The following is a 15,938-nucleotide window of genomic DNA, read 5'->3' on the forward strand; positions in this document are numbered from 1 at the left end:
ATGCATAATAGATAACATAAGAGCTCTTACCGTCTTTCTGTCCCAATACCGCTCCGACGGCGTGATTGCTAGCATCACACATAATCTCAAATGGCAATTGCCAATTTGGAGGTCGGATGATAGGGGCAGAAGTAAGCATATCTTTTAATAAATCAAATGAACTCTTACATACCTCATTGAAGATAAAGTCTACCTCTTTTTGTAGTAGTTCACAAAGGGGTCGAGTGATATTCGAGAAGTCTTTAATAAAACGCCGGTAGAAACCTGCATGACCAAGAAAAGAACGGACCTCTCTAACACTCGAGGGGTAAGGCAAGGATTTTATGACATCGATCTTTGCCTTGTCAACCTCTATACCCTTTTCCGAGATAACATGACCAACTACTATACCTTGGTTGACCATGAAGTGACATTTTTCATAGTTTAAAACCAAATTAGTTTCAATGCACCTCTTTAAAATTTTGGTCAAGTTATCTAAACATGAATTTAAACGAATAACCATAAACTGTGAAATCGTCTATAAAAACCTCAATAATGTTCTCTACATATTCTGAAAATATACTCACCATACATCGTTGAAATGTCGCCGGTGCATTGCAAATACCGAAAGGCATCCTTCGGTAGGCGAATATACCGAAGGGGCAGGTGAACGTGGTCTTCTCTTGGTCCTCTCTTGCGACCGGTATCTGATGAAAACCTGAATAACCATCCAAAAAACAATAGTGAGTACGATCGGCTAACCTTTCTAACATTTGGTCTATGAATGGAAGGGGAAAATGGTCTTTCCTAGTCGATGAATTAAGCTTACGATAATCAATACATACCCTCCACACGTTTTGAACACGGGTGGGCACAAACTCACCTTCGGCATTCTCTACCACAGTAATGCCAGTTTTCTTAGGAACTACCTGGACCGGGCTTACCCACTTGCTGTCAGATATTGGGTAGATCATATTGGCATCCAAAAGCTTGAGTATCTCTTTCTTGACAACTTCCATCATCGGTGGGTTCAACCTCCTTTGCGCCTCTCTGAATGGCTTGTACTATTCCTCTAGTAGGATTTTGTGCTGGCAAAGTGAGGGACTAAGGCCCTTGATGTCGGCGATGGTCCATCCAATCGCCCTCTTGTGCTCCTTCAAAACATCCACAAGCTCTCTCTCTTCCTTCGGTGATAGTGTGGCAGATATGATCACCGGAAGGGTCTCTTTCTCTCCCAAGTAGGCGTACTTCAGACGATGTGGTAGCATCTTTAATTCTAGCTCGGATGCCTGTTCAACAGAAGGCAAAAGTCTAGTGTGAGATATAGGCAAATCTATTTTAGAAACTTCATACCTTGGCTTTTGTGCTCGCCCTTTCTCCATCCACGATACCAATTCTGCAAAATCATCATCAAGCTTGTACTCTTGGGCAAGCTTCTTCAAACTTCCATTCGTTAAATCCCTGTCTAGAATCACTTCTAACACATCCTCATTAGATAGATCAAACATAGTATAAGATAAAGACTCGATAATATCAACAAAGCATAAAGACGAAACATCACTCGGATATCGCATGGTATCATATATATTAAATTTAATCATCTTGTCATCGAATTCCATGGTCAAACTACCACTACGAACATCTATCTTAGTCTTAGAGGTTTTAAAAAATGGTCTACCTAGCAAAAGCATACCGGCCTTGGAGGCATTTTTCTCCTCCATATCTATAACATAAAAATCTGTCGGAAAGACCAGTTCATTTACTTGAACTAGCACATCCTCTAATACCCCTTTAGGGTAGATAATAGACCTATCCGCTAATTGGATTACCACACCGGTTGGCTTTAGGGGCCCTACATCCAAATATGAGTAGATGGAATATGGCATAACATTAATTGATGCCCCCAAGTCCAACATGGCTTGATTTACCGAGACATTGCCTACCTTACATAGTATGGTAAACATGCCCGGGTCTTTACATTTTGGTGGTAACTGTTTTTGCAAAACAGCGGACACATTTTGACTCATGCTTATCTTCTCATTACCCTTTAGTTTCCTTTTATTAGTACAAAGTTCTTTAAAAAACTTAGCATATCTAGGAACTTGCTTAATTGCATCTAATAAAGGGATGTTTACCTGAACTTTCCGAAATGTGTCAAGGATCTCCTTCTCTTCGCTCTCCCGCTTTGTCTTCTCGAACCGGCTCGGGAATGGCGGTGCTTGAACTATCACTTCAGGTGTCTTCTTCTTTGCCTCCTCTTCTTTGACATCCTTTGCACCCGCAGTGGATGTCTTGATATCTAACTCTTCTTCTTCCTCGTGAATCTTTTCTTTCTTCTTCTTTCCAACCTTTTGAAGCTCCTTTCCGCTTCTCAAAGTGACAGCACTCACATTTGCCTTCGGATTTGTCTCCGTTTGAGATGGCAATTTACCCTTGTTCACTAATTGTCCAACAGTGGCCTGAAGGTCCTGAATACTTGCCTGAGCTTCCTGTTGAAATTTCACCATGTTAGCAGCCATAGACTTAACTACATCCTCTAACGACATACCTGAACCACTAGGAGCATGCGGTGACACTTGATGTTGATGTTGGGCACTCGGCTGAAATGGTGCCTTCGGTTGATGTTGTTGCTGAAAGCCGGGCGGTGCTTGAAATTGTTGAGGTTGAAACTGTTGAGGTTGCTGGAATAAACCTCTTTGCTGAAATTGCTGACCTTGTCCTTGCCTCGGAGCATAGCTCAGATTCGGATGTTGCCTCCAACCGGGGTTGTATGTGCTCGAGAAAGGGTCGGGAGCCCGGTTGCTTGAATTCTGAAAGTTGCCACCCCCAATGGCATTCACTTGCTCTTCTTCTTCATGTAAGGTCGGGCATGCATCGGTGGGGTGTGCCACTGATGAGCAAAATCCGCATGCCTTGACTTGAGGCATATTACCCATGGCAAGCTGTTTCACAAGGTTAGTTAAATCAGTTATTTTAGTTTCTAAAGATTTAACATGTACCTGACTAGCGCCTCGACCTATGTCACTCCGTACTCCAAATTGCTTGGAGTTTTCCGCCATGGTGTCTATCAAGGTCCTTGTTTGAGTTGGCGTCTTGTTCACTATAGCTCCTCCACTCGCAGCATCCATCATCTTTCTTTCCATCGGTAGCAAACCTTCATAAAATTATTGAATTAGTAATTCATCAGAAATTCCATGTTGAGGACAACTTACACAAAGGCACTTGAAGCGCTCCCAATACTCGTATAAAGATTCCATGTCCTTCTGCTTGATCCCACATATCTCTCTTCTAAGTCCGACGACTTTGGATGCAGGAAAATACTTGTCGAGGAATACTCTCGCCATTTGCGCCCAAGTGGTGATGGATCCCGATGGTAAGTAGAAAAGCCACTCCCTAGCTGCGTCAACTAGGGAGAATGGAAATGCCTTCAGCTTGAGATTCTCCACCGTCGTGCCTTGTGGCTTCATCCCCAAGCATACCATGTGAAACTCGGTCATATGCTTGTACGGGTCTTCGTTAGCTAAACCATGAAAACGAGGTAGTAAGTGTATTAAACCAGTTTTAAGTTCAGCACTTACCTCTTCCGGCGGATAAGTGATGCAAAGAGGTTGCTCGGCGACGTTGGGTGCTGCCCATTCCCTTAGAGTGCGTTCGGGATTCGCCATTTCCTCTTCAGTCTCGATGACCGGTTCTTCTTGCTCAGAATGAGGTTTCTCTTCTTCTTCCTCCGTTTGGTCTTCAGAATCGGATGACAACTCAATATCTTTCCAATATTGAGAACCGGTGAAGAAATAGATGTGCCTTGCTTCTTTCGAAGCTTAGCTTGCATTCTTAGCTTCTTTGCGGTTTTCTCAATTTCCGGATCAATTGGCAATGGTGAACCTGCACGAAACGATCTTGGCATAAACAGTTAAACTTTGCCAAGTCCCCGGCAACGGCGCCAAAAATTTGACGGGTGTCGAGTCCGGCAAATAATAGAATTTATAAAAATAAGCCTATTATCTCTAAAACACACTTGTAATAGCGATATGTAGGGTCGTCTCCTCAGGGACTCGGTGTTAACCGTGAGTCCAAGACGTAACCGTACGCAAATTCATTAACTATAAATCACTATATATAAAGGGGGGGGGGGGAATTGGAAGATTTATAAACAAGTAAAAAATTTGCCAATTAAATAAATACCTTTAGGTAATATACGAAATAATCTAGCAATGAGTATCGATTGAATAATCATGTGAATTATGTATCACTGACCTAACCAAACCATTCTCAAATCGGATTGAACACCAATACGCATTGACGTTCTATTTGACATAAATCATGACTAATACGAGATGCCCCTATAATTAGCCTCTAATCAACTAATTTAATCCAGTCACGGACTTGGAATTCAATTGTCAATTGCATTAAGTTCATACAAATACTGAAACCAACCAATAAACGGACGCCATTTATGTGAGTTGGGTTATGCCATCCTACAATACATACAATTAACACACTTGCCAACCGTGTATCGTTTGCTACCGCGAGAGATTTACAAACAATTACGGATTTATAAATCACCCTAGCAATTCAAATCCAAATTAGACTAAGCAAGGGATCTAACTTACATAATCAAACTTGAATAGGAGAAAACAAAAAAAAAACACAAGGATTGCATAAATGAAATCCACTAATCATGAACCAAATCCAGTCTCAACACATTCACAATCATAATCAATTAGCTACGCAATTGCTAGAAATCAAAGAAATTAACTACACATTTCCAAGACCGATATAAACTAACATGTTGATTGAAATGGAGAAATTGACAATAACCTTTAGAAAACGTTTAGAAAACGCTCTTAAAATCTGGAAATTTGATCTTGTTTCTCCTCCCAATCCACAAGTGTTGTCCCTCAATCGACCGACTGCTCTCGATTTCTGCTACTCGATTTTCAGCCTCCCATTCGACAGCCCACTTCCGACTTCTCCTCCCTCGAGTTTCCTGCTGTCAATCGACAACCCCTTTTCTGCTCTCGGCTGCTTCCAATCGAACAGCCCCTTTTCTGTCGATTTCTCTCCTCCTTCTCTCGCCTCAAATCGACCAGTTCTCGCTCGATTCTGCTGCTTCCAATCGTCTGTTGCCTTCAATGACGGCCCCTTTTATTTTTTACAGCCCTCTCGACCGGGTCTGCTGCTCCCTTCTGTCCACGACTTCTCCAAACGAATAGCCTTTAATCGTACCTCCATCTCTCTTTCTCTTGATGTCCACGTCCCGATTTTTCTGCCCACGTTTGGCTGCAACACGATGTCCTCTCGCTGTCGATCTCTCTCTCGCTGCCGATCTCTGTTTTGGGCAGCAGCCCTGTTTGCTGCTTCTTCTTTCTAAACAGCTGTTGGGCTACTTGTTTTTGGGCCTGATTTTGGGCTGTTTGAAGACAGCTTCTTTGCTGTTTGGACCAAAAAAAAAAAAACAAAACACATAATCAGCACATTTTTCTCACCTTTAATAGCCTCATGTAGTTAGATTGATCTTAAATTAAATTGGCCCTTTTTAAGCATATATTTAACATTAATTGTAAGGTACTTTGACGTAAAAGATTGTATATGTTTGTACTTATCAAACTGATGAACCAAATCCAAGAATTGTTGGATAAAGGGTTCACCCGACCGAGTTCGTCCCCATGGGAAGCACCAGTTCTGTTTGTGAAAAAAGAAAGATGGATCAATGTGCATGTACATCGACTATAGGGAGTTGAATAAGGCGACAATAAAGAATAGATACCCACTACCTCGAATAGACGACTTATTCGATCAACTACAAGGAGTAAGTTACTTCTCAATGATCGACCTACGATCAGGCTACCACCAGTTGCGGGTTCGTGAAGAGGATGTCCCAAAGACGGCATTTAGAACTCGTTATGGGCACTACGAGTTTTTGGTCATGCCTTTTGGTTTGATAAACGCCCCCGCGGTATTCATGGACTTGATGAATCGAATATGCAAGCCCTATTTAGACAAATTCATCATCTTCTTCATTGATGACATTCTCGTATACTCAAGAAACAAAGAAGAGCATGAGTGTCATCTACGTATAGTAATGGAGTTACTAAGAAAAGAGAAGTTGTATGCTAAATTCTCCAAGTGCGAGTTTTGGATCCGTGAAGTACAATTTCTCGGGCACATGATCAACCAAAAGGGTATCATGGTGGACCCAAGCAAGGTAGAAGTAGTAATGAAATGGGAAACTCCGCGATCAACAACGGAGATAAGGAGTTTCCTAGGATTGGCCGGTTATTATCGAAGATTCATAAAGGATTTCTCAAGAATAGCCCTCCCTCTAACATCCTTAACGAAAAAGTCAAGCAAGTATGTATGGGGGCCAACACAAGAAGATGCTTTTCAGATCTTAAAAAGAAAACTCTATAGCGTTTCAATTTTATCATTACTTGAAGGCTCTAAGGACTTCGTAGTATATAGTGACGCATCTCAACAAGGTTTAGGATGTGTACTTATGCAATGAGAAAAAGTGATTGCTTATGCATCATGACAATTAAAAGATCACGAAAAACGCTACCCAACACATGAACTAGAGCTAGCAGCGGTGGTGTTCGCATTGAAAATATGGCGACACTACTTGTATGAAATTCGGTGTGTGATCTTCTCAGATCATAAAAGCCTAAAATACTTGTTTGATCAAAAAGAGTTAAACATGAGACAAAGAAGATGGATGGAGCTACTAAAAGATTACGACTGTGAGATTGGTTACCACCCAGGAAAAGCCAACGTGGTAGCCGATGCCTTGAGTCGTAAGGATCGCATAGCACCCATCCAGATAAAGCCTATGAGCTTAAGAGCCACCACAAGTTTGATTGAAAAGTTATTAGAGGCCCAAAGGGACGGTTTAATGAGGGAGAATCAAAAGACAGAGATGATTGTGGGTCAAGCACAATTCCTAGTAGATGACACCCAAGGGTTGAAACGATTTCAAGGTAGAATATGGGTCCCAAAGGTTGGACCGTGTAGGGACATGATTTTAGATGAGGCTCATAAGTCAAGATACTCAATTCACCCGGGAACAAACAAAATGTACAAAGATTTAAGAGCCTTGTATTGGTGGCCAGGAATGAAGAAAGCCATTGGCAACTATGTGGAACAATGTCTAACTTGCCTGAAGGTCAAAATAGAACATCAACGACCATATGGTCAATTGCAATCTATGGAGATCCCATTTTGGAAATGGGATCACATCACCATGGACTTTGTGACAAAGCTTCCTAAGACCTTACGAAACCATGATGCAATTTGGGTAATAGTGGATCGATTAACGAAATCCACTCACTTTTTGCCAATAAAGGAAACATACACTTTGGATAAACTTGCCAAGTTGTATATCGACGAGATTGTCTCTCGTCATGGAGTACCGTTGTCCATCATCTCCGATAGGGATAGTCGATTCACTTCCAACTTCTGGAAGACTTTTCAGCGGGAGTTAGGTTCGAGAATCAAGCTTAGTACGGCTTACTACCCACAGATAGACGGGCAAAGTGAACGAACCATTCAAACACTCAAAGATATGTTAAGGGCATGTGTTATCGACCTAGGTGGAAATTGGGATAACCACTTACCCTTGATAGAATTCGCCKACAACAACAGTTACCATAGTAGCATCCAAGCAGCACCATTCGAGGTGTTATATGGGAGGAAGTGTAGAACACCAGTTTGTTGGGAAGAAGTTGGGGAAAAACAGTTAGCTGGGCCGGAGTTAATCCAACAAACATCCGATAAGGTAGTCCAAATTAGAGAGTGACTAAAGGTTGCTCAGGATYGGCAAAAGAGCTATGTTGATAAAAGGAGGAAACCAATTGAATTTCAAAAGGATGATAGAGTAATGTTGAAGGTATCACCTTGGAAGAGCTTACTTAGGTTTGGAAAGAAAGGAAAGTTGAGACCACGTTACATAGGACCATTTCGAATTATAAGCCGAGTGGGAGCAGTGACGTACCAACTAGAATTATCTGATGAGCTTCAAGGGATTCATAATACATTCCATGTGTCGAATCTAAAGATATGTTTAGCCAAAGAGGATGTTGTGGTCTCACTGGATGAGGTAAGCATAAACGAGAAGTTAAGCTTCATTGAAGAGCCGGAACACATATCAGATCGAAAGATTAAAACACTAAGAAACAAGGAGATTCCGTTGGTATTAGTACATTGGAAGTTTCACAAAGGCCCCGAAGCAACTTGGGAACCTGAAACCGAGATGAGATCTAAGTACCCCTAGCTGTATAGCTAGGTTGAAATTCCGAGGACAAAATTTTCTTTCTAGAGGGGGAGAGTTGTAAAACCCAAAATTTTAAATATATAAAAAATAATAATATTATACGAGTCTTTAAATATATTATTTTTATTTATTAAATTTATTTGAAGTGTTAAAATATTTATGTGATTAGTTGAAGGAATAATTATCGAAATCTTAAAATTAGAAATGACCAAAATTGAAATAAAATGTTGATTTAGGGGTAAAAAGTGTAAGTCTTATTAAAATAGTGAAATCAGGGGGCTGGTGGTAAATGTCAGAAAGTTCAGGGGAGCAAATGTCATCTTTGTCGAAGATGAGGGACCTGTTTTGCCAACAGTACAAGTCTGTTTGGAGAAAACGACCCATCAGCCAAAAACTCGTGATTTGGTCCGATTTCATCAACTAATAAGCCAAAACTCTTGCATATAAATATAGAGCACCGACTTAAGATCACTTTGCTTCAAATAGCTAAGAAAATGAGCGAATATTGAGAGAGAAATCTAAGTTTGAAGTTCGGATTGAAAATCTCGGTTTTCCACCGAATTTAGGTGAGATTCTTAACTAAATCTCATGGTTTTTGTGTCTATGGTTTCGTTTTTAAGTACTCTATCAAACCCCAGTAGCCTCATGTCTCATATTTGTGTTTTCGTTGTTCGATTTTTATGTTTTTAAGTTGTTAAGTTTTAGTTTTAAAAACAAACTTTAAATGAGTAAATAGAACTCATTTCTTGATGAAAATTCGTGTTCTTCATGTCAAAGTGTTGGTAAAAATATTACCAAGAGTTTGGTGCAAAAAGAATGAAGAAAAAAAGTCAAAAACCAAGCTATTTTCGAGGTTGAAAAGCTCCAAATCGCGCAGCCATGGCTGCTTTATGCGACTGGGTCAAGCGCCGAGTCAGTTAGAGGGTCGGACGGGTTGGACCCAAGACCCGCGTTCGTTTAACTCTTAAAAACTAGAGATAAAGGCGCGCGTTGAGGGCGGGGCTCGAACCCGTGACCTCAACTTCATAGAGTCGAGGCGTTAACCTGTAAGTTAGCCTTGTGCTTTGTTAATCTCATGCAATTATATTATTGATATGTACTTAACGTCCGAGTTTCAGAAGTTACCATTTAACCCCTGAAGTTCCAGAAAATATTTTTGTCCAATATAATTTTACGAGACTTTAATCAAGTCTGTTATATTTTGTAAAATGCAATCTTTGACTTAATTTAGATTATTTATCTCGTTAGTTACCAAAATGACCATATAAATGAGAAATCGGTATTTTAGCAATACTTTGCGTATTTGCTTCCAAAATTTACCGAAATAGCCATATATCTTGGGGATTGGTCTATGAACTTCATTTTTATATTATTATTTTTATAAAATTACCAAAACGACCCTATATTTGGAAATCGATATTTTAGCAATATTTTACGTATTTGCTCTATAAATTAGCGAAAGGACCCTATGTCTTGGGATTGGTATCTAAGATTTATTTTGAATAAAATCTTTATGAAATTACCAAAATGACCCTACAATATAGAAATCGGTATTTTAGCAATACTTTACGTATTTGCCTTGTAAATAACCGAAATGACCCTATGTATTGGGAATTGGTATCTAAGCTTTATTTTGATTATTATCCTTATGAAATTACCAAAATGACCTCACAATTAGGGAATCGGTATTTTAACAATACTTTGAGTTTTGCTTAATAAAATTACCAAAATGCCCCTATGCTTTGGGATTGGACTTTTAAGTACAATTTTAATATTCGAGTTATGAAATATACCAAGAAGGTTCTAAATTAGGAAATTGGTTAAAGCTATACCTTTGGTAGGCTTCTTAAGATTACTGAAATGCCCATAGACTTGGAAATTTGGTATTCTAAACATTATTTCGAATATTAATTATGTGGAACTTTAAAATTATGGAATGACCGTTATTTTTATGTGTGTGTGACATGTTGTCACCTTTATTTTCTTGCAAATCTTAAACGAGACGTTTTGACCATAAAACATTACTTACGTTGCAAACTATTTAGTTTAGTTATTATTTTGTTAAAATACTTATTGTTCAAGAAAATGTGAAGTGTATTGCACATTTTTATAAAATGAACGAACAACAATTAATATTATAACGACGTCATATTATTAATAATATTTCAAGAAAACATTTGAACGAAACATGAGACATGATGGCATCGGGGGGTTGATTAATAGAAAAATGTTAAGAAAAGTCGTGTTAAGATTGTTTAGTAATAGTAATCAATTTAATTATGATTATTTAAGATGCTTARGAATGGTATAAATTATCATGTAGGTTGCGGTTTTTGAGAGAAAGACATATCGAACGTTAACGATTCAAGGTGAGTACATTATGCRATTTTTATGGGATATATACATGATTATTACAAAAGTATTTTATCCATGATATTTGCATGATGTGTTTATATGCATATGATGATAACTTGATTATTTGATGTGCATGATATTTATGCATGATATGAAAGGTGACGTTGATGAGAAAGATTATGATGACTTGATATTATCAATATGATATTCAAGTATGTGTTTAATGTGGAAAATGACGATGATGCATATGTGATTTATGTTGTCATTTGCACGAGATGTATGTTGCATGTCACGATGAGATTTGCATTAATGAGTGAGTATTGCAAACAAATGATATGTAACTAGTATGATTTGGCAAAATTCGTCCACCGTACGGGGTGGGTTGGACATGAAAGGAGGGCTTGCAATTCCGAGGTCTTGGAGTCCTCGTCCATAGAATACGCCATATACGCAAAGAAAAGTGACTAGCCGAGGCCTCACTTGCAAGATAATAACTAAAATACACTAAAACATTGTTTATATGTGCATGTGATCATGAAACCATATTGTATTCACTAAGATTTTAGCTTATACTATACATGTATATATCTCAGGTATCAATTGTCAGTAAACGCGTTGAATGAGGAAAGAAGAAACTATGTTTTGAATCATGTTTGATTAGATATTTAATTAGCATTGATTACGTTAAATTATTTTACGCTTCCGCAATTATGTAACGAATTATGTTAAACATATTATGTGTGTTTGAAATTTTAAGTTCGTGTTTTTGTTCATGACATAAGTTATTAAGAATGACGTCACAACACTCGAATGAAAGAAAAAAAAACGGGGCGTGACACGTCGGCTCCTTCCTATTCTTGTGACTACCTTCTTCTTCGTCGAGCTCTCTTCTCTGGTGCACCGATCCCCTCCAACCTGCCTTCTTCTCCGACACCTCTCTTCGTCGGCCTTTCTTCTCCTGCCCACACACCCCCTACAACCTACCTTCTTCTCTAATGTCTATCTTCGCCGACTTCTCTTCTCCGGCGTACACACCCCCTACAACTCACCTTCTTCTCCGATTCCTTTCTTCGCCGGTGCACCCACTTCCTGCAACCCGCCTTCTTCTCCGACGTCTCTCTTCGTCGGCCTCTCTTTTCGGCGCACCCACCTCTTGCAACTAGTACACCATTGTTAATCAACATTGCATGATGAAATGTCCCTTCCCCATGTCATACATCTCCCCATGCACTGTCAATCTTCATCAATGAAGCACAAATAGTCGTTGATAACCTGGGTTCACGATTTGTACTGGCCGATTTACACCTCCGAATACCTAGGTTTCACCATTTGCACCTCTGGTTTGTACCTCATAAGACTTAGGTTTAACGAATGGCAACCACAACCATCTTTTTCTGACTCTCAACTAACCTATATCTGGTCCTATTTCACACATCCATCATTAGTTTTTGATTCATGGTTTGGATTTTGGATGAAGATGAAGATGTAGGGATGAATATCAAGATTTTTGTTTTAGTTTTTGAACATGAAGATCTGGATTTACGATTTTGTTTGATTTGTGCCCTTGGTTTGATTTAGAGTTAAGATTTTATTGTTTTGATTCTAAAGATTGTATTAATTTTTTAATGTGTGTGAATAAACTTTGATTTTGAATTTTGATTTTGGTTTTCATTTTCATTTGGATTTGGGTTTCAGGTTTGAATTTGGGTTTAGTTGTATATGTATGTATGTGTGTATATGTATATGTAATTGTATTTGTATATTAAAAAGTTACCTCTTTTGTATATATATAATAGAGTAAGTTAATTTTTCGTCCCTGTGTGTATGTGTGTGTGTGTATATATATATATATATGTATATTTACATTTAATAAAAATGAGTTAAAATTATAAAAAGACTAAAAGACTCCTGACTTAACGAATTCTTTTAATGGCCATTAGATGCAGGGACCAAATCCGGTTGTTTTTGCAAACCACGATTGTTAAACTATAATTTTGAAACCATAGGGACAAAAAGGGTTACTTTCGACAAAGCACAGGGATCAAAAATGTAATTTACTCTAATTTTTATTTTATGTCACATTTTCACAAGATTTTTATTTTGATATTCCAAATCACACATTTAGTTACCTATTAGCTAGTTATATATTAAATAGTTTTTATTTTTTATATATATCATTGTTGTGTCACCTATTGATTTTGTGATGACCCACTGATCTGTTCATCTATCCTATCAACACTTAGTAGTTATTGGTTTATTTGTATATTGGTGTCTTGGTACATACTTAAAGCTATTGGTAAAATCTAGCAGATGTGAAGACAAAAGGTCACCAATGCGGTACTGTGGATCAACTATCTAAATTACACACCAGGATTCTAGAATAGCTGATTTGAAGATTGAAGATATTTTGAAGCTACATGTCGATTGAAGGAAGATCTTCATATATCAAAGATTTGTAAGTAGCTGTTTGAAGATACTAATCCATATCTCTGCAAAAGTTTGTCTCTACGTGAACAATGTTGTATGCACGCGGTGCACGATTAAAAATGAGATATCAACAACGGTCAAGTCAACCCCTGCCTTCTTATCCTCAGGTGACAAGTGTCCCCATGCATTTAATGCTGAAGGTAGTATAAAAGGCAATATGCATCTCTGATACGGGTCGCCTGGCCCGACAGATCGAAGGAAAACGCAATCGAATTATTTAGTTTCTTTTTACTGCTTGCCTTTAATTATTTAGTTTCCTTTATTATTTAGTTTCCTTTTTTCTAGACGTTTCCTAATTTCGTTTTATTTCCTAGTCTATTTAAGAACCATGTTAATAGCTATTTTGGAGGATTTTAGATTATCAATACAACCTAGCTTTGCTTTGCTTACCGTTTTACGAGTTCTTGTTTAATTTCACGCTTGTGGAATTTATTTACTTTTCGGTTGACGCTGGTCGATCCTATTCCACGCAACCTACTGCGTCAGTTGGTATCAGAGCACAGTTTCCTGTCTCTCCCCAACCCCGCAATGGGAGACAACCAACCCCTCACCCGAGCCGATTTTGACGACCTTACCGCGGCTCTCACCACGGCTCTAACCAAYGCCTTCACCAACTCACAAGACACCCTTATCAATCGAATCAGTACTCTCATCAACAGGCGTCCGGTAAGAGACAGACACCCCGATCGTAGACCACCACCCCGTCATCAACTAGCCCCTAGCGTTCACTCTAGTTYCGAATCAGAACCTGAGGAGGAAGAGCGACCACCTCGCAACGATCCAGACTACCGAATGAARGCCGACATCCCTTACTTCCATGGAAACGTAGGCGTCGAAGACTTCCTCGATTGGCAAATCGAGGTTGACCGTTTCTTTGAAATCATGGAAATCCCAGASCATAAGCAAGTCAAGATGGTGGCTTTCCGCTTAAAAAACACCGCCGCCGTTTGGTGGGATCGTTTAACCACCCAACGACAACGACAACACAAGGGCCCGGTTCGTTCATGGAGACGAATGAARCAATTAATGTCAGATCGTTTTCTACCGGAGGATTACGAACARATTCTCTACCGAATGTACTTGGATTGTTCCCAAGGTTCCAGATCCGTGTCCGAATACACAACGGAGTTTATYCGTTACTCCGATCGAAAYGAGGTAGGCGAAACGGAGGGTCAAAGAGTCGCACGCTACATCAACGGTTTGAAGCCTTCCATCCAAGAAAAAATCGGACTCCAAACCGCGTGGACCATCTCTGAAGCTTCCAATTTGGCCATAAAAGCCGAGTTAATGGAGAAAACCACCTGATCTCTATACCGTCGCTACCCCACTCAAACCTCCACCGACGCCCCTAGCTCAAATCCCGACAAAGGAAAAAACGTAGTAACTCGCCCGACTCTACGTGATTCCGATCCCCCTCAAACCACAACCACCGCCAAGCCAACCGCACCAAAACCCACGAACCCCTACGCGAAACCATCGGCTCCTAAGTGCTATCGTTGTGGCCTACCGGGTCATAAGTCGAACAAATGTAGCAACCGGAGAACCACCGAGCTTGTGAACGAAGAAGAATACGACGACGAAGAAAAAGAGTACGAAGGCGCTGATTTTGCAGAAGAAGATTTCGAGGAAGAAAAAGTCAATATCGTACTCCAACGAGTTCTTCTCTCCCCAAAAGAAGACGGTCAACGAAAAAACCTCTTCCGGTCTTATTGCTCGATCAACAAAAAGATTTGCAATGTGATCATAGACAATGGTAGTTGCGAAAACTTGGTGGCTCAAAAGCTTGTCAATCACTTAGGTCTACCGACTCAACCTCACGAATCGCCGTATGCACTTGGATGGGTCAAGAAAGGGCCGCAAGCACGAGTGACTCAAGTTTGCAAGGTTCCTCTTTCTATTGGCAAATACTACAAAGAAGTACTTTGTGATGTTTTGGATATGGATGCATGCCACATATTACTCGGACGACCATGGCAATACGACAACAACGTTACTCACAAGGGAAGAGACAACGTGATGCTATTCCAATGGGGCGATCGAAAAATTGCCACAGCACCCGTTGCCCGATTTGATAAAGTCCCGGAAAAGTAAAGCATGAGTTTCTTGGTCGTAACATCAAACGAGCAAGACATGGAGAGAGCATATAAGGAATCTCAAGTTTTTTTGCCCAATTGTCGTCAAAGGGTTGATGCACACTGAAGAGACCGTTTTCGAGATTCCGACGGAAGTCGATGAGATCTTACGGGATTTCAAAGAATTAACCGCCGATGACCTCCCACCCGAACTACCACCTATGAGGGACGTCCAACACCAAATTGATTTAATTCCCGGTGCTAATTTACCAAACCTTCCCCACTACCGGATGAGCCCCAAGGAAAACGAAATTCTGAGGGATCAAGTCGAAGATCTTTTACGGAAGGGATTCATTCGTGAAAGTCTTAGCCCGTGCGCCGTCCCCGTCCTTCTCGTACCAAAAAAGAACAACCAATGGAGGATGTGTGTTGATAGYCGCGCCATCAACAAAATCACCATCAAATACCGGTTCCCCATTCCTCGTCTTGAGGATATGCTTGATGAACTAGCCGGCRCAAAGGTGTTTTCCAAAATTGATCTTCGTAGCGGCTATCACCAAATCCGGATCCGTCCGGGTGATGAATGGAAGACGGCGTTCAAAACACCTTTTGGGCTATACGAATGGCTTGTCATGTCTTTTGGCACTTCCAACGCGCCAAGCACTTTTATGAGGACGATGAATCAAGTCCTTCGCCCTTTTATTGGATCCTTCGTGGTCGTGTATTTCGATGACATCCTCATCTATAGCCGAAGCAAAGATGATCACTTAATGCATCTC

The 15,938-nt window shown here is 39.9% G+C and overlaps 1 protein-coding gene and 1 non-coding gene across 2 annotated transcripts; both read left to right on the plus strand.

Annotated features, from left to right (window-relative positions):
* The first annotated feature begins 3,168 nt into the window (after positions 1–3,168).
* Positions 3,169–3,275, plus strand: LOC112524022. The gene has a single exon (XR_003070348.1). It is a non-coding gene; the product is annotated as a small nucleolar RNA R71 (small nucleolar RNA).
* A 10,340-nt stretch (positions 3,276–13,615) lies between these two features.
* LOC112523859 lies at positions 13,616–15,178 on the plus strand. The gene is made up of 2 exons (XM_025133532.1): positions 13,616–14,370; positions 14,620–15,178. The coding sequence occupies exons 1-2, from the start codon at positions 13,616–13,618 to the stop codon at positions 15,176–15,178; spliced, it is 1,314 nt and encodes a 437-aa protein (XP_024989300.1).
* The last annotated feature ends 760 nt before the right edge of the window (positions 15,179–15,938 follow it).

This window comes from Cynara cardunculus, assembly GCF_001531365.2.
Source record: "Cynara cardunculus var. scolymus isolate 2C chromosome LG 12, CcrdV1, whole genome shotgun sequence".
Taxonomy (NCBI): domain Eukaryota; kingdom Viridiplantae; phylum Streptophyta; class Magnoliopsida; order Asterales; family Asteraceae; genus Cynara; species Cynara cardunculus.